The 25291-nt window shown below is 55.1% G+C and overlaps 8 protein-coding genes across 8 annotated transcripts; 6 read left to right on the top strand and 2 right to left on the bottom strand.

The window, feature by feature from the left end:
- Positions 1-102: 102 nt before the first annotated feature.
- Positions 103-2932, top strand: N656DRAFT_788286 (family A G protein-coupled receptor-like protein; the record flags this gene model as incomplete). The annotated part of the gene is made up of 4 exons (XM_064816680.1): positions 103-371; positions 429-695; positions 777-1624; positions 2895-2932. 4 exons carry the CDS (start codon positions 103-105, stop codon positions 2930-2932), a joined length of 1422 nt encoding a protein of 473 aa, XP_064672484.1.
- A 1809-nt stretch (positions 2933-4741) lies between these two features.
- Positions 4742-8568, bottom strand: N656DRAFT_684893 (uncharacterized protein; the record flags this gene model as incomplete). The annotated part of the gene is made up of 3 exons (XM_064810610.1): positions 4742-7852; positions 7908-8335; positions 8415-8568. Coding segments are annotated over 3 exons (3693 nt in total), but the record flags the coding sequence as incomplete, so codon positions are not given.
- A 515-nt stretch (positions 8569-9083) lies between these two features.
- On the top strand, positions 9084-11438 carry N656DRAFT_767043 (uncharacterized protein; the record flags this gene model as incomplete). Its single annotated transcript, XM_064813527.1, has 3 exons — positions 9084-9198; positions 9258-9425; positions 9478-11438. The coding sequence occupies 3 exons, from the start codon at positions 9084-9086 to the stop codon at positions 11436-11438; spliced, it is 2244 nt and encodes a 747-aa protein (XP_064672486.1).
- Positions 11439-11565: 127 nt separating this feature from the next.
- N656DRAFT_557024 (uncharacterized protein) lies at positions 11566-12281 on the top strand. Its single transcript, XM_064810072.1, has one exon. It carries the CDS (start codon positions 11693-11695, stop codon positions 12116-12118), a length of 426 nt encoding a protein of 141 aa, XP_064672487.1. The 5' UTR covers positions 11566-11692; the 3' UTR covers positions 12119-12281.
- A 2318-nt stretch (positions 12282-14599) lies between these two features.
- Positions 14600-15517, top strand: N656DRAFT_767044 (uncharacterized protein; the record flags this gene model as incomplete). Its single annotated transcript, XM_064813528.1, has 3 exons — positions 14600-14801; positions 14868-15420; positions 15496-15517. The coding sequence occupies 3 exons, from the start codon at positions 14600-14602 to the stop codon at positions 15515-15517; spliced, it is 777 nt and encodes a 258-aa protein (XP_064672488.1).
- A 1675-nt stretch (positions 15518-17192) lies between these two features.
- N656DRAFT_705314 (uncharacterized protein) lies at positions 17193-18074 on the top strand (the record flags this gene model as incomplete). The annotated part of the gene is made up of 1 exon (XM_064811263.1): positions 17193-18074. One exon carries the CDS (start codon positions 17193-17195, stop codon positions 18072-18074), a length of 882 nt encoding a protein of 293 aa, XP_064672489.1.
- A 152-nt stretch (positions 18075-18226) lies between these two features.
- Positions 18227-20111, bottom strand: N656DRAFT_777121 (eEF1-gamma domain-containing protein). The gene is made up of 4 exons (XM_064814763.1): positions 20026-20111; positions 19767-19953; positions 19496-19544; positions 18227-19434 (listed from the first exon to the last, which is right to left on the bottom strand). The coding sequence occupies exons 1-4, from the start codon at positions 20053-20055 to the stop codon at positions 18462-18464; spliced, it is 1239 nt and encodes a 412-aa protein (XP_064672490.1). The 5' UTR covers positions 20056-20111; the 3' UTR covers positions 18227-18461.
- Positions 20112-20381: 270 nt separating this feature from the next.
- N656DRAFT_704980 (uncharacterized protein) lies at positions 20382-21416 on the top strand (the record flags this gene model as incomplete). Its single annotated transcript, XM_064811225.1, has 2 exons — positions 20382-21255; positions 21325-21416. 2 exons carry the CDS (start codon positions 20382-20384, stop codon positions 21414-21416), a joined length of 966 nt encoding a protein of 321 aa, XP_064672491.1.
- Between the last annotated feature and the right edge of the window lie 3875 nt (positions 21417-25291).

Raw genomic sequence — 25291 nt, forward strand, 5'->3', positions numbered from 1 at the left:
ATGCCTCACGGCCGACACCGCGGCACAACTTCTCTCCGGAAGTTGGCGAATACTTGAACCTCTTCCGCCGCCACCCTGCGCCGCCACGCGCCCGACGACGAGATGGATAGCCCAACACCGGCGCGGGCCGCCTCGGAAATCGAGACAGTCAGCATCATCGAGCGTACCTGCTCCGTCTTCTCGCTCCTAGGCTCCCTCTTGGTCATTTTCACATTCTGCGCCTCCAAGGCTTTCCACAAGCCCATCAACCGTCTCGTCTTCTACGCAACATTCGGAAACCTCATGACAAATGTAGCAACCTTAATGGCCCAAACATTCATCGGGGATATCAACTCGGCTGGATGCCAGTTTCAAGCCTTTCTTATCCAAATGTATACTCGACCCGGCATTCCCCTACCCCCCAGGCCTTCACTAACGCTATAACTCAGGTTCATGCCTGCCGACGCTTTCTGGACACTAGCCATGGCCGTGAACGTGCATCTTACATTCTACTTTAAGTTTGACGCCCAGCGCTTGAGAAAGATGGAGATCCCTTATTTCCTTATTTGCTATGGCGTCCCTTTTATTGTGGCCCTGACCTTGATCTTCGTGTCGACGCCAGACAAGGGTCGTATGTACGGCAATGCGACCTTGTGGTGCTGGATTTCGCCCAGATGGGATATATTCCGTATCGCCATCTTCTACGGACCTGTCTGGTAAGTTGGACCCAGCTTGCTCGATGAGGGAGGAAAAATGAGGAGGAAATCAATGGCAAAACTGACCAAAGAGTGATACAGGATCGTGATGCTCATCACCTTCTTTATCTATATTCGCGCCGGCCGCGAGATCTACAAGAAGCACAAGCAGCTCAAGGAGTTTAGCACTAGTCACCACGACCCCGAACCGTTGGCTGCGCTTGACGATCTCTTCTCCTCGAGCAAGACAACTGAAGTTCATGTTACTACCGAGGTCGTCGACAAGAACGCCATCGATCTCGCACCGCTTGGCGGCACCGATGACAACCGCCAAGGGGGTTCCGGCCTGAAACCGCCCAAAGCCGCGTACTCGGTGACCATCTCTTCCAGTCAGCGAGAGGCCAACCGCGAACCCCATGCTACCATTGAATCTGCCGTCCGGACCAACGTCACCACCGACTCGCACATTACCGCAGGCTCACGGGGCAATGGCGGCGGAACGGGAGTCAATCCGCTCCGTCGGCGCGCAGCCTACGAGGCCAACAGCGCGACTTGGTCCTACACTAAATGCGCCATTCTCTTCTTTACGGCCATGCTGGTCACTTGGCTCCCGTCCAGCGCGAACCGCGTTTACTCGGTGGTGCACACGGGCGAGACGTCGCTACCTTTAGAGTACATGTCGGCCTTTGTGCTGCCGCTTCAGGGGTTCTGGAACGCCATCATCTATGTCGTGACATCATGGGGGGCATGCCGGATGCTGTGGGAGGACGTGTGCTCATGGTCCAGCCGGCGGCGGCCAAACGCCGAGGATCTCATGCCCGGCCGGGCGGCTTTCCAGATGATGAGTAGCGGGCGCAACGGGTCGAAGCCTAGCGAGGGCAATAAGGCCTTCGAGACCGAGAGCATGACAGAGTTGGCCGGTACTCGACCGGGCTCCAGCTCCGGTCCGGGTTCGTCCATGGATGCGCCAACGGCGAATGCGAAGACTTGAAGAGCGTCTATACATACATACATACATACTAACTAATATCCATACACCAACCTCAAACTTAATCTGCCGAGCATGGGCTCGTGTGATATCAACTAATTTATTTTCCTTTCGGTTTCAAGGCAACAATGGCAATGGATGCGGCAACGGCTAGTTGGTGAATATACCCCTTATTGGTTTCCTACTATTTTTTCCTGTCTCTATTCCCCTTTCCTTTCCATTCTCTCTGTACCAGCCTGCCCTTAGAGGCCGGCTGGTTCCTTATGATAGGAAGGGACGTCAACGAGATGCGACTTGGTCTTGTACGGTACCAGCTAGCTTCTCTCTCCCCTACAGCACTGAACCAAAGAAAGGATCTCGAGAGAAAATTTGCCTCTCTCATCTGGACGATGTGCGTTTCCGGTGTTACACAGCTGCGCCGCGGGAGCGCTTCCCCGAGGTTACACTGAAGCGTGGATCAGGATTCAGGAACGGTGCAGGACAGCCTCTTGAAAATATGATATGAGAACAAATTGAAGCTTCGCCCACACCTACTTTTCACACAAGACGGCCAGTATCGCCAACCACAAACATATGTATGCATAGGCTTGGCCAGCCGGATGAAAGGATGAATTCGCCTTTTTTTTCTCTCCAACTCGCTTTGTTTTTGCCTCGTCTCAAGTTTTCTTGACCGAAACGAACTTGGGCAGACCCGGCATTTCGGGCTCGTTTTTGTTTTTTTCTGGCCGTTGTGAGATGCGACACGATCTGCAACAGAAAAGCCACGGTTTGCCACGCGGCTGATTGACCATGACGCGCATCGATCTCCGTGTGGGCGTTGGGCGTTTTCTTTTGCCTTCTTGTGGTGTACTGTATCTAACTTATCTTGATGGGCTGTGTGGCTTGGAGGGCAACTAACTAATTACCTATGTACAGTAGGTGAACCGCTCGGCGGGTGCGGAAGTGCCATGGGGCGTTTCCTCTCAACAACGGCCAGCAGCGCTGAATTCTTACTGTGGGATGCCTCAGTTTCCATGACCACAGGCTCATTTCGCCTCTCATGTAACGTAGGCAAAAATGACTTTGGGCCAGCAGCGCCAATTCGAGTCCCAGGGCGGCAGTCCTCGTTGCACATCCACGCTACTCGCCGATAACCTGGGTATTGTTTGCCTCGTCTTTCCAAAGTTCCAACCAACAAAATGAATCTCGGAGGACAGACTTCAGTGGCCATGATAACGGTTAAAGTTGGCCAGCTTGGCATTTGCTGCCTCCTCCTATGATATCTGAGTGATGCTATGGTGCTGTCCGGTCCATTGGCTTGGCTGCTCTTCGCTAAACGTTAGCTTTCGCCCCTCCAAAATTCTGGGGAAATCTGGGGTTCTCCGTCTATCTGATCTTGGCTTTCCCCATTCACATGATTGTGACTGTGAGCCTGGGTGAAACCGGGAGGCCATGTTCGAGACCGCTTGGCAATCGTTAGTCTTCAGAAGGGGTATAGAGTTTAGCGTTGCTTGATAGTTCGTCGAGCTCAGGAGCTTGGCGAGAACGGAAGCTTGGGTCGCTTCTCTTGGTGAAGACAAGTGGATGATGTTGTCATCAATCTGATTGTGAAAATAGGGGTGACAGCTCCGTTTTCATCTCCGTTTCATAGCTCCTGACTCCGCTTCACACTTGTCACTACACTAGTTAGCCCCACATACCCCGCTCAGTGCGGTGCAACCCTAGGAGCAACAGCAAAGCCGGACCGTGGACCTGACATTATCAGGTAATTTACGGCGTCTGCTTCCGACCCGAGAATCGCGTTCGGGACGGATGCCACCCTCACCTGCCCTGTTGTCCAGGACAAAAGCTGTCTTCCCGCACAGACAAAGTCACAAAACTAGTCCATCTCCCGTTTGGTTTAGGTGACAAGCCGAGCCGGAGCTCCAACCTGACTGGGCTGCTGCAGCGCTATGACTTCTTTTACACAATCTCTGCAGCTGCGCAGACGGGGTTGCTTACCTAGAATGGTGCCAGGAGACGGGAAGCATTCTGTCAAACAAATCAGGTGCCAACTGCAACACCGAGCCGTTGCTCTGAACCGGGGAGGGTTTTTCGGGGTAGGTGACATTGCCGTTCCCAAAGGATGCAGAGCACTGGCACAGACCTTTTCGCTGCTCCGCATCCGCTTTCAGTAAAGTTAGCATTCACGTAGGGCTCGGTATTGTATGGATTACCAGGTACAGCAATAAGCGGTGGAGAATCTGTAATCAACATGTTAATAATCCGTAACGCATTACGAGTATTCGTACGAAGTATACTACGGAGTACAGAGCTACATACGGTGAAGATGCGACTTTCATTACACCACAATTCGCAAGCCCTCCCGAGGTCGTCTCCGTCAACACGGTTCTGCCGCTCTCGCTAATTATCATGATGAGACCTCTTACAATTTACATGTAATTCTTACATTAGCGAGAAATTTGCCACCCGTCCTTTCGGGCTTCCGGTCCCTTCTTCCCGGTTTTGCCGGCCGACAACGATGCAACTCCGTTCCTGACCTTTGGAGAGGTGCAGGAGATGCAGGAGTCGCAGGGCACCTTGCATCGAGTTTCCCACGGGGGCACGCAACCAACGTTATCCGTAGTGTGTTAAACTGCTGACAGGAGAAAATGCCGTCTGCCAAAAAAATCCCACACCGGGTTCCATCCTCTCATCAAATGCATTGTCGGTCTATCGGGCCTTTTCCCTGCACTGGGGAGTTGGTACGAACTACGGAGTAAGCAACCAGCCAACGAAAATTTTCCTGGACCAGGTCCAGAACTCCCAACCCAGAGCCCCCCTTGGTCTGAGGATGTCGGCGTATGTGGATGTGTGAACTATGAAGTATTGTACAGTACCAGTTCTGTCCGCGGTTGAATGGCGAGAAACAGTAGGCACTATTACTGGGTGTGAACAAGCAGGGTCAATCCGAATACGATTGTACCGTACTGGGCCTACTACTGTTTGCTTCACTGGTAAACAGCTAGACAAGCACCTCACAGCTCCAATACGTGAAGCATTGTGTGTAAGGTGCCTCTCAGGTACCTATGTGATTTACACTACCGCCCCCGGCATCAACATCCACCAACGAACCCTTCTCCTCCATTTTCACCACAAAATCGTAGCCCACCTTCAAGTTCTCGGCCCCGCTCAATGATCTGGCAACCATTGCCTCGCGGCCTTCACATACCAGCCTCCTCAGCGCAGCGGCCAGGAACCCCGCAGCAACCTCAACGGGCCAGTCATCCGGGATGAGGCTCAGCACCTGCAGCACGTCAAACCAGCCGCCAAACCGTTCCAGCAGAGCCCCGGTCTGCTCAATGCGCTCGTCCGGGTCCTCCAGGACCAGGAATTCCCCTAGGAGCACGCCAAAAAGGCGCGTCTGCTCCTCCCAGGTCGGCGGCAGGCTGCTGTCGCTGTCCCGCCTGCGGCGGGCGCCGGCCGGAGTCAAGGCGGCGCCGGCCCCGCGCAGGCAGTAGCTCACGGCCGTGTCATAGTCGCCGAGACGATGCACGAGCAGGCGGAGCGCGTCCTCATGCCGTCGCGCACGGCCGTCGAGGATGATGGCCTCGGGGACGAGTAACTGCTGGCGAATGGCGCGCGCGCCGGAGCCGTCGGCAACGGGATCATGCCGCAGCCCGTTTGGTTGGGGCGGGGAAACCGCTTGTAATTCGTCGATGCGTCGGCGGATGGTAGCCACGTCGTAGTCGTGCCCGCCGCTGAGAAGCTGGAGAAGGCGCAGACGGCTCTGCCAGATTTCGTCGTTGGCCGGCGCGTTGTCGGCTAGAAAGCTGAGGTAGGTTGGCTTGGGCGGCTTGAGGGCCCGGTAAGCGTCATACGAGGCGGCGACCGTCTCGCGAGAAGCAGGCGACGTCTGCAGGTCACTGATGACAATGTCGAGGTAGTACGCAATGAGCTCGTTGACATACCCCGTGTTTCCCTTGCCAAAAACAAGGTGCTCGAGGTAATACTTGACGGCGTCTGGCGCCTCTTTGCGGAGCAGGGCGACAACCTGACTATGTTCGAATTTAGGGACTCTTCCCTTTTCGTCGGTGAATACTTGAACACCGAGCTTGGGGTTTCGCCCGGCAAGCCAGACGCCGTATTCTTGCACTAGGGCCTGGTTGCTGACATTTGACAGGTAGCTTCTGACGCGCTGCTCGCCGTCACCTAGCTCGCCACCTCTGTCTTCCTCGCCCTCGATGATACGTCTCCATGTTGCGAGCACGTCTGCGGCCATTTTGCGATGCTGATAAAGCCGACTGAGAACAAAGAGCCGACGGTAGGTCTCGAGCAGATCTACTGCCCTGTCAAAACAGTCCACTCCGTGGTCGACTAGGTCGTAGAGTTCCTTGCGGGCTGAGCTGGGTTTGGCAGCCTGGCCCACTGGTGTTTCTTGGTCGAGTTCGAGGAGAACTAGCAGCAGGGAAGCGTCTACGGTCCGAAATACCTCGTTGGCTATGCTGCCGAACCCCTTCTTCTTTCTCCAGGCAGTTAAAAAGCGCCTCAGGAACTGGAGAGTATGAGGCTTTAGGGAGCCGACCCCTTGGATGACTAGGTTCTCTGGCTCGGCTGAAATGTACTCCTCGACCACGTCTTTTATGCCGCCGTAGATCCATATCCCTCTTCGGTTCACAACGATTTCGTTTCGAAGAGCTGGGATTAGGGAGAGGACCACTCTAGCGTCTAAATCACTGGCCAGCAGGTGTTCCTCCATTTCTTTGGTCTCTGGGTCTGTGAAGGGCGGCTCTAGCGACCTTAAGAAGGTCGCTAGGAGCATAACACTTGCTTTCTGCCTTATGTAAGCTAGCGTCATGAATTCGAGCTCTGTTTTTGCTTCGCGATGCTTGATTTCGTTGAGGAGAGACAGTAGTTGCCGCCGTGACTCTAGCTTGGTCGAGTTCCTTTCCTCATACTGAGAGGTCGCCAACTCCAGGGCAGAATCTAGCTGCAGTAGCAATGGGTTCCGTACAGCCCACCATATGTTGCATCCCGCCCAGACAGCCAGGCGGGATGAGGTTTTCGCAAGTCGTCGCACAAAATCTTCTCCCTCTTGATTCCTCGTGGCCTCCCATCCTGAGGGTAACGGCTCGTCATCGGACTCGGGGTCACGGTCAAACAGCTCCTTCTCTTGAGAAAGTCGCTGTAACGAAAGCGCAGTGCGAGAGTCGTTGCTTTTCAGGGACATGGTTGGGGTTTCCGGATGTCCTCTAAAGGGCGAGAACCTTCTTTGACAGAGGCGCTTGACGATGCTCTCAAAATACATCTCCTCGCTCTGAAGCATCGACCGAATACCTATCGGAGTACTAGGCATCGGTTTCTTGGAGTCATTGTCCCTGACCTCAAGCCACCACTTCTCCGGCTCACCTTCACGTGCGTTCGCGTCAGAGCGCTGTATTTCGAGGCCGTGATGCAAGCCATCTTCAAATTCTTTGGTCATCGACGCGAAAACATAGCACTCGTCTTCGGCGCCAAGGGATGCTCCTGAGTACGACGAATCCGCGCCTCCATCCACCGCAATTTCGCGGGGATATCTATCAAAATCAAGCGTAGGGCGCGTCGGATCTCCGTCGAGATTCACAAAGATACCAATTCCGGGATCAAGAGGACCGGTTCCTGTGACAAGAAGGAATTCTTCAGCAGTAGGGGATACTATATGGGGCTTCAAAAACACGGAGCCGGGTCTTGGCGACGGTGTTGCCCGAATTGGAGGCGTCGCCGTCCGGGTTGGGGGAGCGGCAGCCTGTGCGGCTAAAAGTGCGCTGGAATCCCCCGGCGGAGGAGGAGGCAAGGCCTTGTCTGCTGGCGCGGGACTGCGCGACGGCGGCGGCGGCGGCGCATCGGAGTCGTGAAAGACAGGTTCGTCAGGCTCCCCTGTCCTCCTGTCATTCCTCCGAATGCCTGTCATAAAACCGCCTAAGCTAGTACTCCTAGAATGACCCGAAGAGTTGGCCGGCGCACGCGTCGTGGAGGAGGAAGCACTCCTAGAGAGCCCATTGTCTGGGGCGCCACCGATATTCTGGGCCTGTCCAAAAGTGACGCCCGACTGTGAGTCTTCCAGGGAGGAGATGCTCATAAGCGGGATCTTGAGTTGGCGATCAACATCCAGCAAAGCATAACTTTTTGAATCGGCGACGCATGCGATAGAATCCCTGCGTACCGAAAGCGTGCTCCCAGCGAAGTCGATTTTCTGGAAAGCTTGTCAGACTACCACCTCGAGACGGCAGTCTTGAAACGCAACTTACCCTGACGACGCGAGCATCTTCTTCCCCTATTCTGACTACCTGTATCCGGCGATTCAGCGACAGGAGGATGGTAACGCCATTCGACCTCTCATTCCTAGCATCACCAGCACCCTCGTTCAAGTCCACCCCGCCGATCCAGTTGCAGTTTCGCACCTGAGTCGCACCGAATACCGGACTCAACTCTGGCAGCGAATAGAAAGTGACGGTCCAATTGCACAGCACGCAAGCCTTTCCGACGCGCGGGAGCAAGAGGATCTGCTGCACACCAGGCAGTGAACCATTGGGGGCGCCGGCAGGCTCAGAGTACAATGGGGGTAGGCGAGAGGCAAGAATAAAAGCTGCGCTGCCGCTCGGGTCACTGGGATCAGGCGGGATGCGGAAGAAATGGAGGAGTTCGGAGGCGCTGGTGCCGACATAGAGGTTACCGTCTGGAGGGAAGGGAACGGTCAAAAATGGTCAACAACCGCGATGTTTAGGAAGAGACTTCTCCTGAAATAAAGCGCATACCCAAGTAATCCACGCAGTTTATCTTGATATCCTCATTCTTGCCGTCAGCTGACAGCGGGACGTCGTGAAGCAGCGGGCGCAGCTCGAACGGGTTTGGTTTGGAATAGAGTGCATCTGCTGCTCTCAGCTGCTTCCTCTGCGGGTCGGATGCCATTGCTCAACCCGCACCATCGCTGCGGGTCGCAAGCGTGGTTATGGGGGCCCAATACGGGGCTGGGACCGCTCAGTAGGACACAGATTGGGGTCCGTCGGTCGACGACTTTGCAGTTGAGAAAAAGGGAATTTCAAGTCATGATGCTTCTTGAACAAGGCGCCTGTGACGACGGGAGTGGGAACGTGGAGAGGAAGAGGGAGCTGCAGGAGCTGCAAGGCGCCAAGATCGCCCGTTCGAGCCCTGCATCCATGCTCTTCACTGTGGGGCACAGCAGCGCCAACGTGCGCGACGAACCAGCTGTCGCTCCACTGAGGCTAGGCTAGTGGCCTTGGCAGCGTCCCTGTGCCTGCGGCCACCTCGTCAGCTTCCCGCGGCTTCCAACAGCTGAAAACACTGCAACGTACTCCGTACTCCGTACTCCATCTCGACGCCGTCGATGCTATCCACGCCACAACACCGGGTTTCTCGCCGCTTTCGGTAGCCTGCCCAGTGACTGCGTAGGCAGACATAGAATTATGGCTGAAGGACCCAGTTCCGACGCTGAGGGCGGAGGAGCAACCACAGCGCTGGAAGCGACATCCACAGCCGGCTCCGTCAACAAGTTCCAAAGCGCCATCTCACAATGGAGAAGTACGTCTAGTCTACAATTCCTTGTAGTGTGAAATTTGTCTAACATCCCCTCTCGCCAGGCCTCGACTTCACGGCTCTTGTCTCCAACCTAGATAACACGGCCGCCGAGATTGTAGCCTTCCAGCGCGATTCGACTGTGCAGAGGAAGGACCTGGCACAGAAGACAAAGGACTTTAGAAAGCTGGACGATACTAGCAAGCTAACTGAGATCAAGGGCTTGCTTAAGGGTATGCCTCCCTCCCAGAACCTTGCTAGCAGATCGACTGACGCATGCGACAGCCTACCAAACCTTTATCGACCTCCTGACCAACCACTCCAAGTCGGTTAATTCGACATTCCTACAAGCCTACACGTCACTGTCCGAGGCTCCAGACCCGTACCCACTACTCGAGGCATCAGTAGATTCTATGCTGGTCTCGGAGGACACGCTACCGAAGCTCAGCCAGGAAAACCAACATCTGCAGGCGACCGTTTCCCGACTAACTACCCAGCTCGAAGACACTGAGTCCACGTTACAACGCGAACGCAGTATAAGAAAAGGCCTCGAGGAAAGCCTCGAGAGCAAGGTGAAGGAGGTCGAGACGTCCTGGGCGGCTGTTTTGGAGGAGAAGAAGGACAATTGGGCGGCAAAGGAGAAAGCATTGGAGGACAAGCTAGAGAACCAGGAACGTCTGCTCAGTGAGATTAAGGCGAGCTATGAAGTCAACCAGAGACTGGGGAAGCCCGGTGATGCCGAGGAAGGTCAGCGAGGAAATGTCACGAGTGCCGAGCTGGAAATGGTGAATTCCGATCTCGAGCGCACCAGCGCCCGGCTTGCCGAAGTAGAAGCCCGCAACGAACAACTACGTCTGGAGTTAGCGCAGGCTAAGTCGCAGGTGCCGACACAACCCTCAATGACTCTGGAAGACGATCCGGGCTACATGCGGGTAAGGTCCGAGAACTCTTCTCTCATCCGAAAGCTGGATGCGGCAAGGGTGGAAAAGGAGGGTTTAAAGAGAGACCTTGACAATAAGCTTCGTGGGCTAGAGAGAGAGGTTGGGCTACTCAAGGAAGAGCGGGACAGCCTCAAGAGCAAGGTGCAAAAGTGGAGCGACTACGAAGACATCAAGCAGGAGCTGGAAGTGTTAAAGAGCATTGAATTTTCAACCGGGGATGATGATGGGGCTCATGATGCCCTCGACGAGCAGAATGGTGCTGCGAATACCGGAAAGGGCGACACGCTAGAGCAGCTCCTCCTCGCCCGCAACAAGAAGCTGAGCGACGAGCTTACGATCCTCCGCGTGTCACATCAGGATCTCCAGACCAGGTTGCAAAACCTGCAGGAGGAGGTTTCGCGAACCAACGCCGAACTAGAAAAATCCCAGAATCTGAACGAGAAGCTCGAAAACGAGCTCTCCACCATTCAGGCCGAGACGCCGAACGCCTTCCCCTCGGGCGCCTCCGTGGCGGGCACCTACGTAAGTCGCTACACCCCGTCTGTCGCACCGGGCCGCAAAGCGGGGAGGACGTCCCCTACTTCGTCCATAATCAGCGGCTTCAGCCCCCGTGACTTCTCCGACGACAGGCCGATGGGGGGCGGTTCAGGGATCCTTCCCATGATCACAGCCCAGCGCGACCGCTTCAAGAAGCGCAACGCACAGCTCGAGCAAGAGCTCTCCGAGAGCCACCGGACCGTGTCGCAGCTCCGGCAGGAGATTGCCGCCCTGCAGCGGGACAACCTCAACCTGTACGAAAAGACGCGGTACGTCTCAACGTACAACCGCGCCGGCGCGGGCGGGCCCGTGGCTGTGGCGACCACGTCGTCCTCGTCGGCCTACGCCGCCAACCCCAACCCGACGGCCGTCGCCATCGGCTCCGGCGGCAGCGGCAGCGGAAGCACCAGCCCGGGTATAGCGCTGGACAGGTACCGCAAGGCGTACGAGTCCAACCTGTCGCCGTTTGCCGCCTTCCGGGGGCGCGAGTCGGCTCGCGCCTACAAGCGCATGAGCCTGCCCGAGCGCGTCGTCTACTCGGTCGCACGCATGGTGCTGGCCAGCCGCACGAGCAGGAACCTGTTCGCCCTGTACTGCCTCGCGCTGCACCTGCTAGTGTTCTGCTCGCTGTACTGGCTAGGCACGGCCGACGCCGAGAAGCACACCTTGAGGACTGTCTCGGCGCTTGCGGTTGGGGCCGCCGGCGGTGGCGCTGGCGCTGCCAAGGGCGCTGGTGCTGGTACCGGTGGTGGTGATGGGTTGGAGTAGGAGCGTTTGACTGGTTGATGGGCTTGATGGGCTCGGGCAGAGGTTTGCTTGCGGAGTTGGTGGGACCTATTCTCTTCTTCTCTTTCCTAGGACATGATGACGTGGTGCGTCGTACCTGGATGCTTATTGAATGTCCTAGAGGGCGTGTACGGGTATGATTCACAGTGGCATCTGGATGGATGGCCCTTTCAAAGTCTGACGAGGATGACGGTTGAAGCGGAAGCGGCCAGCCGTCTTGGTGGGCGGTTGCGGAAATGGGCCCCGGAATTCGGCTGGCCTACTGGATGGCCTCCCTTCCGATGTGGTGCCCATTCCCGGAAATGGAAGCGCTATGTACGCATTGGCGTGTATCATATCTATTCGAAACTGTTATTCTGTTAGAACGCGACTGGTATTCTATTAGAAGATGTGGCTCAACGCGCCAGCCAAGCCCACCACCCACTACAAACTTCACCTCAGGCCACCTTGCAGGCGGTCAACGTCGATCCCAAACACCGATTTTTCCTTACAGTATTCAGCAATTGATGGAATCTATCACAATTGACCGAAGCTATCGATGTTCAATTGAGTTCCATACAAATTCTACAGCTACGCCATCGCCGGCTTCGCGATGGCTATATACAGCGGAATCCAGTCGGGTTGAAGCCGCTAACCGGATGTTGACCTTTTTTCAGGGTTAGGGTTGCTTACATCAGCTTCGTCGAGACGCACGTCGAAACGCACGTCAAAACGCACGCATTTGAATTCTATTGCAGATTTGAGCTTTTCAGCCCTCGAAAGGGCCAGGAAGCCAGAGGGCCAGAGGCACTGTTACGTAACCCAGATTCGACATTGTATGGAAATGTACGTAGTCATGTGGTTTGCTTTTCTGCCCTGCAAAAATACATAGGTGGGGAGAGGAGCGTGCGCGGTGCTGCGCCACATCTTCTAACAGAATACCAGTCGCGTTCTGACAGAATAACATTTTCGATATCTATTGGCGATGTCTTGATAGTTCGTACAGGCGACTACAGTTATGTTGAACGAGGGTGTTTGAAGCAAATGGGAACCACAGTTCAACTGAAATCTTCAGATGTGGAGGGCTTGTTTTGAGATAGCACGTAATCATAGGACGTAAGGGATCCCGCTCAGACTCCAAGTACTACTAGTCGAAACGCATTGTACAGTGCTAGATATTGGACAAGAAGGCTACTTACATGCCTATCCACAACACCTGAATGTTGGGTGCCGCAATCTCGATCCTGCCTTCTCAGCGGCGTGCAGAGAGAGATCTGTGTAGGACGGAAAGTGAGCCATCTAACAAGCTCGATATAGCACATCAGGGGACCAAGCAATAATGACGGTTCCACGGCCTTGAATCGAACAAATCGGGTGCCAGTTCCGGGGAAGATGACCTGCATCGCTAGCATGCTCGCCTCGTCCACCCGGGCAGCCGTCCCAGGCGCCCGTCAAGCGGACATGGAGCGGTGAGTACCAATGGTTGCGGATACTAACGTACGAGGATGGGAAGGCAAGGCCGCGCCGGCCGGCCAGCGTCTAATTTGTGGGACCTAGCTGGGTTACACTGGGTTTAATGGATGCTGGGTCCATTGAGAAGATGGGTCCGTCGAAGATGTGGGAAAAGGTGGTGCGTTTTCTCTTGGAAGGTTGGGAAGTGGTTGGAAGAGATTCGATGTTCTGTGGCCTGCCAAGAGTGCCAAGCAACTCTCCATTCCCGCGGCTAGCGGACCCATGTTGCTGGCGATTGGGTCAGTTTTGCCTGCGGATTATATGCCGCTGACAGAGTTGAGAACTTGAGATGTAACGATGATTTAAGGACTCGATTTGGGCAGGTAGTAGAAGGATAGATGTGGCGAGTCGAGAAGACGGCCAGTGCCTCGACTGCACCCTCGTCTGGAGACCTAGTGTAGAGGATAAAGGTGGCCACTGAGAGGAGCAGATATCTACCCTCGTAGCCAAGCTTATCTCAGTCAACTTGATCCCACGGTAAACGGGTACGAGCGTTAGACGATCGGTTCCTTGGATCTAGATTAACATAGTTACGTTCTTACAAGAGCTCTTGGCGATGAAAAAAAGGTTTGTTGATCCGGGAAGCCCATGTCCGTCTACAACGCTGACGGTGAGCGTTGGATTAAACCAATGGGATGCCCCAGGTTGGCGCCTAACCGTTGTATTCGGCAATCGGTGGAGACTAGACGCGGCAAACAATTTGGGCAAAAATAGAACAAACCAATGGCGAAAGCGCAATTAAAGTGGGTTACCTAACGTTAGTGTTGAATTCGAACAGGAAAGCGGGCTAATTAGCCCAATTTCCTAGCCTGAAAAGAAGAGCGCCATGGATCTCTACTTTCACACCTCCCTTATACTCAACACACTTCTTAAAGAGCGTTCCTGTATGTATGTACATGCATGCTCTACAAGAAATCCAGGGTTAGCCCAATATATCAGGAGCGCATCACTGGTTCTTTCTTGCTGCATCGTAGCCCTTGGGTCCTGAACTTCTTGACACCCCTCCCGGAAAGGGTGTGCCTCGAGCATCTACATATGTCGAACAAAGAAGGTCGGGGCGGGAAATAGACGGCTTTGGGGCGCTTACAAGGGTCCGATAGACACGTTAGACAGGGGTCAACGACCCCTCCAATGTCGACGGGAGATCGCTTGACCAGGGCCATGGCCAGTCAGATCGCTGGGTTCCGGAAGCAGGCATCTTGTCCCGCTGTCGTTGCTGGGCCTCCGGCGGCTGCTTGCCGGACTAGCAATTCGGTAGATTCTCGGTGCTGGCCACGAGATGTGCTCTCCCGCCCCCGGACTTCCACACCCTACATTCGTTACCCTGCAGCAAGCTAGCCGTGCCGTCACGTCCGTGGCGTTCTATAATATCCCTCCAACCTCCCCGGAAGCAGTCAGATCAAAAGATGTTCATCACCTTTTCCATATCCCATCACCTGGTCGAGCCTCCTCAGATCCTCTCTGGATCCGTCTCTTTTTTTCCTTTTCTTGTTATTTAGGTTTCCTGTTTCTTTTCCTCTCTTCGCTTTGGTTTGTTGGGTTTCTTTCCGGGTTCGGCACCAATACGTTGACCCATCCATACTCCATTTGCGGCCGGGGATCTGGTCACTCTATCAACACCTTCAATCCAACACCATCACTCAGTCATCACCATGAAATTCTCTCTCTTGCTGTTGTCAGCGCTTGGCGCCTCGGTCTGGGCTGCGCCTGCCTTTCCCAAGGTTGAGGCGGTAGTTCCAGAGAACATCAGGGCCATCTCCGACTACATGAATATGCTAGCTAGCAAGGTCCAGGAGAGCCGGGGGCTTGCAAGCCCCCCAGTGTGCGACCTCTCCAAAGTCTCCCTCCCAGAAGGTAAGACGACCAGCTTGTGCTTCTATGCATATCGACACCGTGACCCAAGACTAATCCCCCCATCAGCCGCCGCGGGTCTTCCTCCACCCTCGCCCGGGTTAGTCCTGAAGCATATTGCCATTGGACGCGGCACACAAAACTATACCTGCGATGTCAGCAACGCAACAGCCGTCCCGCAAGCCGTCGGTGCCGTTGCAACCCTCTACAACGCCTCGTGCATCGTCGCAACCAACCCCGACCTAGCCGGGACACTCGCCAAAGCCGCCATGCACTTCAACCCCAGCGAAAACGCCGTCACTCAGCAGCTCGTGCCGTCCAACCTGGGAGCCAGCGGAGTCCACTATTTCAAGGACGCCACCACTGCCTTCTTCAACCTCGACGCGTTCCCCACGTGGAAGATCGGCGAGATCCCCTGCGGTAAAAACGCTAGCATCCCGGCGCCCGTCGGTGCACCAAAGGGTCTGAATAATGAGCCAGCTGTTGCGTGGCTCAAGTTGCTCGCCAAGTCGGGTGCCACCGGCGGATTGGAGGAGGTGTATCGCGTTGAGACAATAGGAGGGAGCCCCCCGGCGTCGTGCCGAGGCATGCCAGCTCAGTTTGAGGTGCAGTATGCTACAGAGTGAGTCTTAACCTGTCCCTCGGGCTTCCGAGTCGAAGAGAGAAGATGAAGACAGCCCGCTAATGACATAAACAGATATTGGTTTTATGCCAAGTAAACATGTGGCTATCGCTGTCTGGAGGCAAAATGAGTTCATGAGGATTGTATATGGTAGGGGGATTAGGTATGTCTAAAGGTCGCATTTGGGTTATAGGAGTTGGTCGGCGTACTTGGAGGCTCTTATTGGGATCTGGGTTGTTTAATGTTTAGTTCTCATTTCCCCTTCCGCAATCGCAAGCTGAAACTTTTTGCCCGGAGCAAAGGGAGAACCTCGGCGGCAGCCATGCGAGGTCTGAATGTGGCACTCAGGGTTAGCATCACCTGCCCAACAAGAGAAATTGGATAGCAAACTGCAAGAAAGGGGTGTAATCCCGCAATCCTGAGACGATGGGCAAATTTCAATCAAAAGTATTAGTCCAGCGTATTAATTGGAGGCCAGAATCATGGCAAAGGGTATCTGGTGCCGGTAGGGTCCAAGTGTAGAATTGAAGAAACAGAAGGTAGGCAAAGTCTTGTGGTGTTGAGAAGGTTAGATCGGGTCAGCTAGGTATTCATAATAAAAGATAAGTTCAGTAATTTTTGGCGGTCATCACGTGTTGCATGCTGAACCTCTCGCTCAAACAATACCCCAAACCTTTACCTTAACCCTGTGGGTCGGATCGATACAGGCCCAAATCAGGGACATGGGAAGAAAACAATAATTACCTGCAACTTTAGCATAAAGGTATACATGCCGTTCAGTTCCTACCTTACCTATGCGGCTACTCTTGACTTCCCCTTACCTATCAACTGGAAGACCTGACCAAGCCGGCATCGGACCGAACCCAGGCAGTCGCAGTCGGCCCGCCGCTGCGTAAGATGAAAACTAGGCACTCCTCAACACCGCTTCTCTCATCGCCAACTCAGTTTGCTCGATTTTGGGTTTCATTCCCAAAACCTTTCGTAATCCCAACAAAATCATCCCAAGGACCCTACATAAAACACACACTTTCGGGGCGAGCATACAGTTCCACTAAACCGACCAGGCGGACTGAAAGCGAGAACTTGAGTGTGCGGGAAAAGACATGTATGGCATACCAGATCGGGCTTTCTCCACCTCTGGCTAGTTGTTAACCCGGTTCTCAGCCCAAACGCTGCCCGAGACGCGTCTAGAATTGCGCGGGGAATCTGTTTACACGAAGCACTTTGAGGAAGATCTCAAAGCCAGCGGAGGCTTCTCTACTGGGGCGCTCGTCAAAATGGACCCAAACCCATTCAACCGGCAACGACCGCCAGCAGAGGGATCCGTCCAACCCGCGCGGACTGGTCCCGCAGTCGTACCCTTCAACAACGCATTTGGCATGGCGTACATCCCTCCGGGTCAGCCAGTGCCTCAGGCACCAGTCCGGCCGCCAACTAATCAACAAAAGGCACAGAGCGGCGCGAACCGGGGAAAGAGAGAATATCAGACGCCCTCCTCCCAGAAGCGCAGGCAACGCCGAAGACGTTCCAAGAAGGACGGCGAAGATCGGGCGCAGGCACCGGAATCGCCAGCGCCAGCGCCCTTACCCCCCGCAACGGAAGAGCACCCAAATCCCCCACCTATGAACTCCGCAGGGCAGGGCCCCGTTGGCTTCATGGGCCAGGCGCCCTTTGGCTTCATGGGCCAGGTGCCCTTTGGCTTCATGAACCAGGGCCCCTTTGGCTTCATGAATCAAGGGCCTTTTGGCTTCCCTCAACACTTTTTCCCCAACATGCCCGTCGAGCCTCCCATACATTACCAGCAGTCCACCCCAACCAATCCATTACCTCTGAAACCTACCGCCCAAACATCGGGGCCCGCCAAAGGCATACCCGGGATATCGTCTAGCAGCACGGACGCCGCACAAGAGCCCTCTACATCCGCCCCGTCCCGCAACGGCAACCGTCCTTCCTCACGCTCCACCGAGAAGCGGGACACCATCGTTGCCCCTTCACCGGCCTCGGGCGGAATCCCCGAGCCCACACCAGCCTACCTCCTCCGCGCCTCCTTCCTCCCCTTGCCCTCACCGGTTCCGCGGCCGCTGCTCGTCGTGATGGACCTCAACGGGACGCTTCTCTACCGGCCCAACAAGCGCGGGGCGCCCTCGCGGTTCGTCGAGCGGCCGCTGGCCAAGGAGTTCCTGCGGGCGTGCCTCGACAACCCCAACATCCGGGTGGCCATCTGGTCGTCGGCCCGACCGGAAAACGTCGGGCGCATGTGCGCCCAGCTACTCTCCCCGCAGGACCTTGCGCGCGTGGTGGCAGTGTGGGGCCGCGACCGGTTCGGGCTGTCCCAGGACGACTACAACCGGCGCACGCAGTGCTACAAGCGGCTGACGCGGCTCTGGAGCGACCCGGCCGTCAGCGCGTCCCACCCGGAGGCGTCCCTTGGCAGCGTCTGGAACCAGGGCAACACGGTGCTCATTGACGACAGCCCTGAAAAGGCGCGCAGCGAGCCGCACAATGCCGTCACTCTGCCCGAGTTCACGGGAAACGTAAATGAGCGGCCGCACATCCTGTCTCTTGTGCTGGACTACCTCGACCAGCTGGCTTGGCAGATGGATATTAGCACCTACATAAGGGTTCGGCCCTTTACTGTACAGGTAGAGCAATGACGTGATGCGCAAATGACGGTTGGTTTTGGAGGTTTAGGATTTGTATGGAGTTACTTGTCAACTGCCTTAGTTTCTCAAGCGCAGAGAGGTAGACGCACATGTCAAGTACGATACCCTTTACCCTACGGATACATATAGATGTACTATTCCGAGTCTCGTTCCTTTACATGATGAACACAAAAGGTCTTCAGCGGCGTCCGCAAACCCAGCAGTTGGTGGTGTCTATTTCGTCGACTCATTTCATACTGGACTATCGGCTGATATCAAAGCACATGAACAAACGGGCCCCTTCCCGTTATTCTCCGCCCAATTCATTCATCAGTCATATCCATAGTCTCTATCTAGCACACCGCCACTTGGGGCCTTTGATGCGCGTCGGTTTGGAAATTATTTGAAGGTCTTCCCGCAGGCCTGCGGGTACTCCTTGCCGTTGACAGTGATGGTCGCTTCCATCGACCACTGGGCTTCAACAAAGGCCCTGTCCTCAGGGTTGCTGGGGTCGAGCTTGGTGAAGGTGTAGCTCTCATAGTCGGGAGCAACCTCGAAGACGGGCTTCCAATCATCGCCCCGGATGACGAAGGCGCCCTGGATGACAGAGTCATTGTTGGTGCCGTACACTGAGCAGCAGCCGAAGAGGTACTTGCGCGAAGCCTCCAGCCGGTTGTTGAAGCCGCCAATAAGGTTGTTCGACATAAAGGTCAAGGTGAGTTCATCGTTGTACTTGTACTCTACCTTCCAGATCGAGTACTCGTCAAACTTGACGTTCTCCCAGAACCACTTCATAGCCGCCGGAGTCTCGTTGTTGGAGTACTGGCGCTTCCACTCGTCAAGAGGGAAAGTGGCCCGAGGAAGCAGGTCGAGGGGGTGCTTGGGCTTGGGCTCGCTGGGCGCTGCCTCCTCTTCTTCCTCAGCCGGCTTGGGCTTGGGAGCCTCCTTCTTGGGAGCCTCCTTCTTGGGCTGCTCAGGCTTTTTCGGGGGCACGTTGGTCAACTTGGGGGTATCAAGGAGAGAAAACTCAGGAGCAACCGCCGAGTAGATTGGCTGGTTGTAAACTGTCTCGTACCAACGAGTGACGTTGGGGTACTTCTGGCGCCACTCCTTGTCAAAGAAGAACTCGAAGCCACGGGCAATGATGCCGGTAGCGAAGAGATCAGCAAGGGTGATGCGCTCGCCGACGAGATACGTGTTGTTGCGGAGGTGGTCCTCCAGAACGGAGACTACCTCAAGAGTAGCCTTCTGGGAGTCCTCCACAGACTTCTTGTTGTAGGGGTCCTTGCCAAGGAGGGGGCGGAACCAGCCGCCAAGCTTGGGCAGCAGCTCGCTGTTGAAGAAGGACATCCATTTCAGGATAGAAGCGTAACTACCGGCACGGTTAGCGACACCTAGAGCGAACTTTGGGCAATGGCGTGTAGACAACATACTCCTGCTTGGTCTTGCCGAGGAGGGTAGTCTTCTCGTTCTGGGAGGTTACTGTCTTTGGTTAGCCCATGATCCTCGAAGATGTATGCATGCGGCAACGATCCAAGGAAACAAAATCACGCAGTCAGAAGTTAGAACCAAAGTCAACACCCTTGTTTTCAGATAGGGATAACTGTTATTGAAATGTCTAGGTCATCACTTGGGCGGGTTGGAGGGTTTTCGGCCGAAGAGGCAGAGAGAGCGGGGCAGCGGCGCAAATGTCACGTCACATACCGTAGATGGCGATGGCAATGCACTCAGTGAGGACATAGCCATCGGCGCCCACAAAGGTCGGAACTTTGTTAAGAGGGTTGGCCTTGGTGAACTCCGGGGTCGGGTTCTTTGGGTCGGTGTCAACCTCCTCGAGGTCGAGGTTGTTGGCCTTCGCAACGGCGCGGATGGCCGTGGAGCGGGGGTTGCCCTGGCCAAAACAAACGTCAGCAACTGGGTGTCACTCAATCTCAGCGCCTTTCAGCGCACCGACTAAGCATACCGCGTAAGTGAAGAGCTTTCCGAACGCCATCTTTGCTCTCTTGCCTTGAGGTTGGTGGGGGATTAGAGGTCGAGAGGGGCAGGACGGGGAGCGGGAAGAAAGCTTTTGACAAAGGTGCGAAGAGATGACTGACACAGAAAATTTATGTGGCGGGGTAGTTCTGGTGGGGACAGCGAGAGACTGGCGCTATTCCCGATTCGGCAGCCGGCTGAGGTGTCTGGTCTGGCTGGAGCTTCTATCCTTTGGAAAAATTCCTGCGAATTATTCCGTCGGACCCTGCCGTCAAAACGCTGCTCGGCAGACCCACGAACTTCACCCGACGCGACCGCGATGATGACGAGAGACAACCATACGAAATGATGGCATCTTCAAGACATGGGGTAAAGGCGACCCTGCGTGGCGCCTTTCAACACATTCAAGGCGAGAAATGGCAGCCGCTAGAACAGCAGTTTCGGTCGCTACGATTAACCCAGTCTCGCACCACGGGCCGGAGGTGTATGTCCACCGAGACTAGTTTGACCGAAAGGCAATCCTTCCGCGCAGCTCGGGAATTCGACCTTGACAACCTGGCGAGCCAGCTCAAGACCGTTAAACATGCTCGCGCGGTACCCGTATCGCCGTCATACTTTTCGCGCTCTCCCAGGTTCAATGACCGCTACCTTGGCCTCGAGAAGCTGATGAGGATGTACGGGAATCTTCCAACGGTCCCGGCCGCCGATGCTGGGCGAGTTGCGTGGATGTCTTTGGCCGACATCAAGCAGGCCTGGGGCGAGTCTGTGAAGGCGACCGACTATGCCAATTGCCTCATCATTCTCAAGAGATTACACCAGATTCACCCGGATTTGAAGCCGCCGGAGGTTACTAGGGCGCTGGACGAGTTCAAGCGTGATATTCAAGCATTTGATAATGAGCCTTCCCCGATACTCATCGACAGGTATGGGCGAGCCCTTGGCGTAGGAAAGCGAAAGTCGTCGACCGCGCGGGCGTTCGTTGTCGAGGGAGATGGCCAGGTCCTTGTCAATGGCAAGACTCTGGCCAATTACTTTGGACGCGTACATGACAGAGAAAGCGCGGTTTGGGCTCTTCACGCGACCGATCGCATGGACAAGTACAACGTTTGGGCTCGGGTTGAAGGAGGCGGAACTACTGGCCAGGCGGAAGCCCTCACGCTGGCGATCGCGAAAGCCCTCATGGCCCATGAGCCCGCTCTTAAGCCCGCATTAAGGAGAGGTAAGTGAACCATCGCGCGTGACTAGATCCGGGATACGCGAGAAGTTTGCTAACATGTCTCACTTGCAGCCGGCTGCGTCACACGCGACCCGAGAACGGTGGAGAGAAAGAAGCATGGGCGCCCCAAGGCAAGAAAGGGGCCTACTTGGGTGAAGAGATAGCTCGGTCAGGATGGGCCAGTGTGCTGTGTTGGGCTACGCATGAACTTCCGGCTCCCGAGGGTCTTTCCCCGCTGTGTATTTTCTTTTCCTGTAAGCATACCTGTAACAACTGGACTATCCAATCATCCAAGAGCCGGGCCGAGTGCATTTGCCATTCCCCCTATAATTTGTATTTCCCTACACCACAAGGCGTCAGACATCCAACCGCTCCACTACAGGGTCAGTCAAGGTTGGATTTGGAAGTGGGACCTGAGCGGCATGAATGGCTAGGCGCCAAATGCCTGGAAAGACAGCCTCATGCGGCGCACGCATTTGGCCGAAACGAGGCGACCGAGGAATTCTGTCAGAACCGCAGTTTGCTAACCGTCGTTGCAACTTCGTCCCTAACTTGCGTTTGGATGGATGGAAACGGGTCCGCATCCACACTTTTTCTCGGCAGGTAATTGTATCCTTTGTGCAGTTCCAGCTCTTGAACCCGATGCACAAACGGGAGCAGCCGGCTTCTGACAGTCAGCTTACGAAAAGCGTACCGGTATCTGGCCTCGACGCTCTCCCTTTCCCCACAGCTTTGTGCTCCCATGGGCTCTCTCGGCTGTCAAGGTATGGACGGAGTCATGGATGGAAAACGAGGCCGAGGTATCTTAGGCAGCCAAGGTCGTCAAATCCTGAGAGGCATCAATGAACCCGAAATCTCCCTTCGACTAGCCACCGCCGAGAGACACATTGTGAGTGCGACGCCGGTTCTCGTCCTGCGCGAGACAAAATACTCTAACTGGAACACTCCTTGACTGGGCTTCGCATGCGGTGCTACATTTCGGCAGCCCTACCCGTGCTGTGCTCCACTCGGTATGAAGCTCTTAGTCGAGTGCACCATTTCTCTAGAGTCTAGATCTGGTCACTCTCTGATTCGCTTAAGGGATTTGCTTCTCCTCGAAGGGGCGTATGTATGGGAACAAAACTCAGGCGAGCTGGGGAACGTCCGCACTGCCGAACAGCGCCCCGAAGAAGATCGGTAGTGAAGCAGACGATCCGCAATCAATAGCTTCACGAGGCTGAGATCGATATGCGGACGGGTAGCTCGCACTTACAGTGTGTGCTGCTGCCCTATCATGAACAGAGCACATGCTAGGCGATCGCGTATTCTTACGTTGGCGTATGTATTCGGGGCTCCCCCTCGCCGTTCGGCAATCTGACATCATGCAGGAAGCCAGCTCCGGGTCAAGCTGCTGCGGAGAAGAAACGCTCCCGAGCAATGCATCGACGAGATACATGCATACTGTGTACCGATCCCCAGCTAAATACAGAACACTAGGAATGCATCAGCCGGGCCATTTCGGAACCAAGCCAGCGATACAGTTGCTCGAGTGCCGTCGTTCGACGGCCGAGCGGAAAGAATCCCTCGATTCAAGGTACGGCTGGCCAATTACACGCAATCTCTTCGCATTGCAGGGCGAGTGCACCCTGAAGAATCGGGTCGGGTGCGGTGGTATCCGTAAGCATCTTGTAATTATAGTGTAATTACCGCACCCCTTCCCAGCGTCGGGTTCGTCTTGGCAGCTGCGTGTGTGCGATCGTAGTACTACTACGATACTGTACAGTACATACCTTACATGCTGGCATTACACGGCCTTTGGGTTCTAACGTTAGGTACATTAGTAGCAGGCCTTCATTTCGAGTTCGTCGTGGCGTGCACTACACGTGCACAATCCACAACACTAGTGTAGTGTCCCTAACTAAGGTAGTCAGTCTGTCAGTGTTCTGCGACTGCTCTTTCATGCGCGTCAGCGACCGACAACCAGGAAGAAGGATATTGGCTGGATCAATGAGGTAGAAATACCTCATGGGCTTCGGCAAATGGTTCCAGAAGCTGGTGCAACAGAGCCATTGATTCGCCAGTGGTCGCCCTCCTGAAACCCAAGCCACAATCCCGGTCATTACGACGCAGCCCACTCTCAAGCACAGACAAGGATCTACGGCGCAGCTCTGGGCCTCCGTTTGACGACATTCGACATCGTCCCCTGGAGCTTCTTAAGTCAACGACATGGATCCAGGATGTTCGGACAGCCCTTCGTTCATCAATGACAAGAGACACTAACCCGTTTACACAGCTGTACCTGTACTTGCGCCTGGCTTTTTCTGCGCGGCAGCTTATTTTTTTTATTACCTCGACAAAAGTTTTTCTTGCGCCGAAGGACCTGGAAAGTGGAAGCCCCATGCAATGGAAGAAATTTTTCAACGCTCTAGCTGTCGATTCGACGCGGTTCCCACTGGTCGTTGGTTGGGCATCAGTTTGGACCCCTGAATGCGGCCCGACGGGATATTGGCTTCCATCGAGAGGACTGCGGTGTCGAGCCGGATCTTGCTGTTGCAGTTGCTGCAATCGTCGGGGACTGTATGTACCGTACGCACATACACAACGGTACACACATGACTCGGCGCTGCAGGGTAGGCCGAAGGCTCTGGAGCTAAATGATTTGTGCCATCGCCCCCAAACGGCACTTGGGTTCGGTCTGTCTTTCGTTTCAGTTCGTTCATTACCTTGGCTGTATCTCGGACCAGCGGTGGCTGACGGTGAAACAAGAGTCAATGGCATGGCCCTCCACTTGGTTCTCCACGCGCGCGCTGCCAGTTCGAGCCTGCCACCTAGAGATACATCATACCGCCCAGTAGTTTGAAGAGCATTGAGCATCCAAAGGTAGAATACAATACAGGTAACTCCCATGGTTGACAGCGCATGGGTGAAAAGGCAGGTCAGTTTGGGTGAGCATTGCCTTGGCCCATTCAATGATCAATGGCCTTTAACTGCCTGTAAGGTAAGGTAGGGAGGAGGCCGGAAGACTCCGAGAGCCCTGGTCCGGCTCTGAGATAAGTTAAAAAGAGCACGCGCACGCCAAACCTGCCCTTTTGGGAAGCTCTTGCCGGAGCTGCGGGTTGCAGGCAGGTGGAAAGGAGCGGTGCCTTGCAGTAATTCGAGGAGCCTAAGCTCCGTCACATCAACACCGCTAACCTCCAACTTTAATCCTGAACACCAGACGGGGAAGCCGGGACCGCGGATGGAGCCCTTCCTGGTCAGACCTGCCTCCCGCCAAGCACAAGAGATTTCCATGGCGTGCCGTTTGTTGCCAGGTTGCTGCTCCTCCCGTCAAGTCGTTTGATGCTGCTACGAGCAACTGTCAATGCCGCATCCAGCGTCCCACGCCCGTGGATCTATTAAACTCTGTGTGTTCCATCCAAAGCGGGCACCCACTAGCGATGCCTGTCTGTGTCTCCCCCATTTTCTGATGGACTTCTTCTCGAACACGCGCCTGTCAGCAAGGGCTTCAGCATCCCTGTTCCCTGGTCCCTCAACTGACTTTGTTTCTCTTGCCTGATATCACGAGCTGCTGCACGTCAAAGTGAAGCTCGGTGTGGTCCGGAGGACTTGCAAGCGGCCGTCCTTGCCCCGTTGGACGCATGAAGTGCAATTAACATAGCAGCAGCGAAATAGCAGCAAGGCGAAAAGATTTGGACAAGTCAGGCCAGTGGGACCTACCTACACATCGCCGGCCGTACTGGGTTGCGTGGCCCTGATTGACTAGCAGAGCATTAACACGGTCACCCTGAAGTCCGGGAAGAGGGAGCACCAAGCGCGCCTCGGTGGCCAACACGCAACTTCTTCCTGCAACGGCACCCGCATCCCCAGAATGCATACAGTTACCGCTCTTCTTAATCTCTCTTCCTTCTTTCGATTCAGCCTTCTGTAGTCATGATCGGGCACCCGGGGAGCTGTCTGAGAAACCCAGCATTGCCACCGCGTCCGTTCGAACTTGCCGCTAATCCCACTGGATCCCGATCTTCTCTTGCACGACATTTGAGACTCGACACCATCGCCAGCA

The sequence above is a fragment of the Canariomyces notabilis genome (genome assembly GCF_033297395.1).
Source record: "Canariomyces notabilis strain CBS 508.74 unplaced genomic scaffold N656scaffold_5, whole genome shotgun sequence".
Lineage (NCBI taxonomy): Eukaryota > Fungi > Ascomycota > Sordariomycetes > Sordariales > Chaetomiaceae > Canariomyces > Canariomyces notabilis.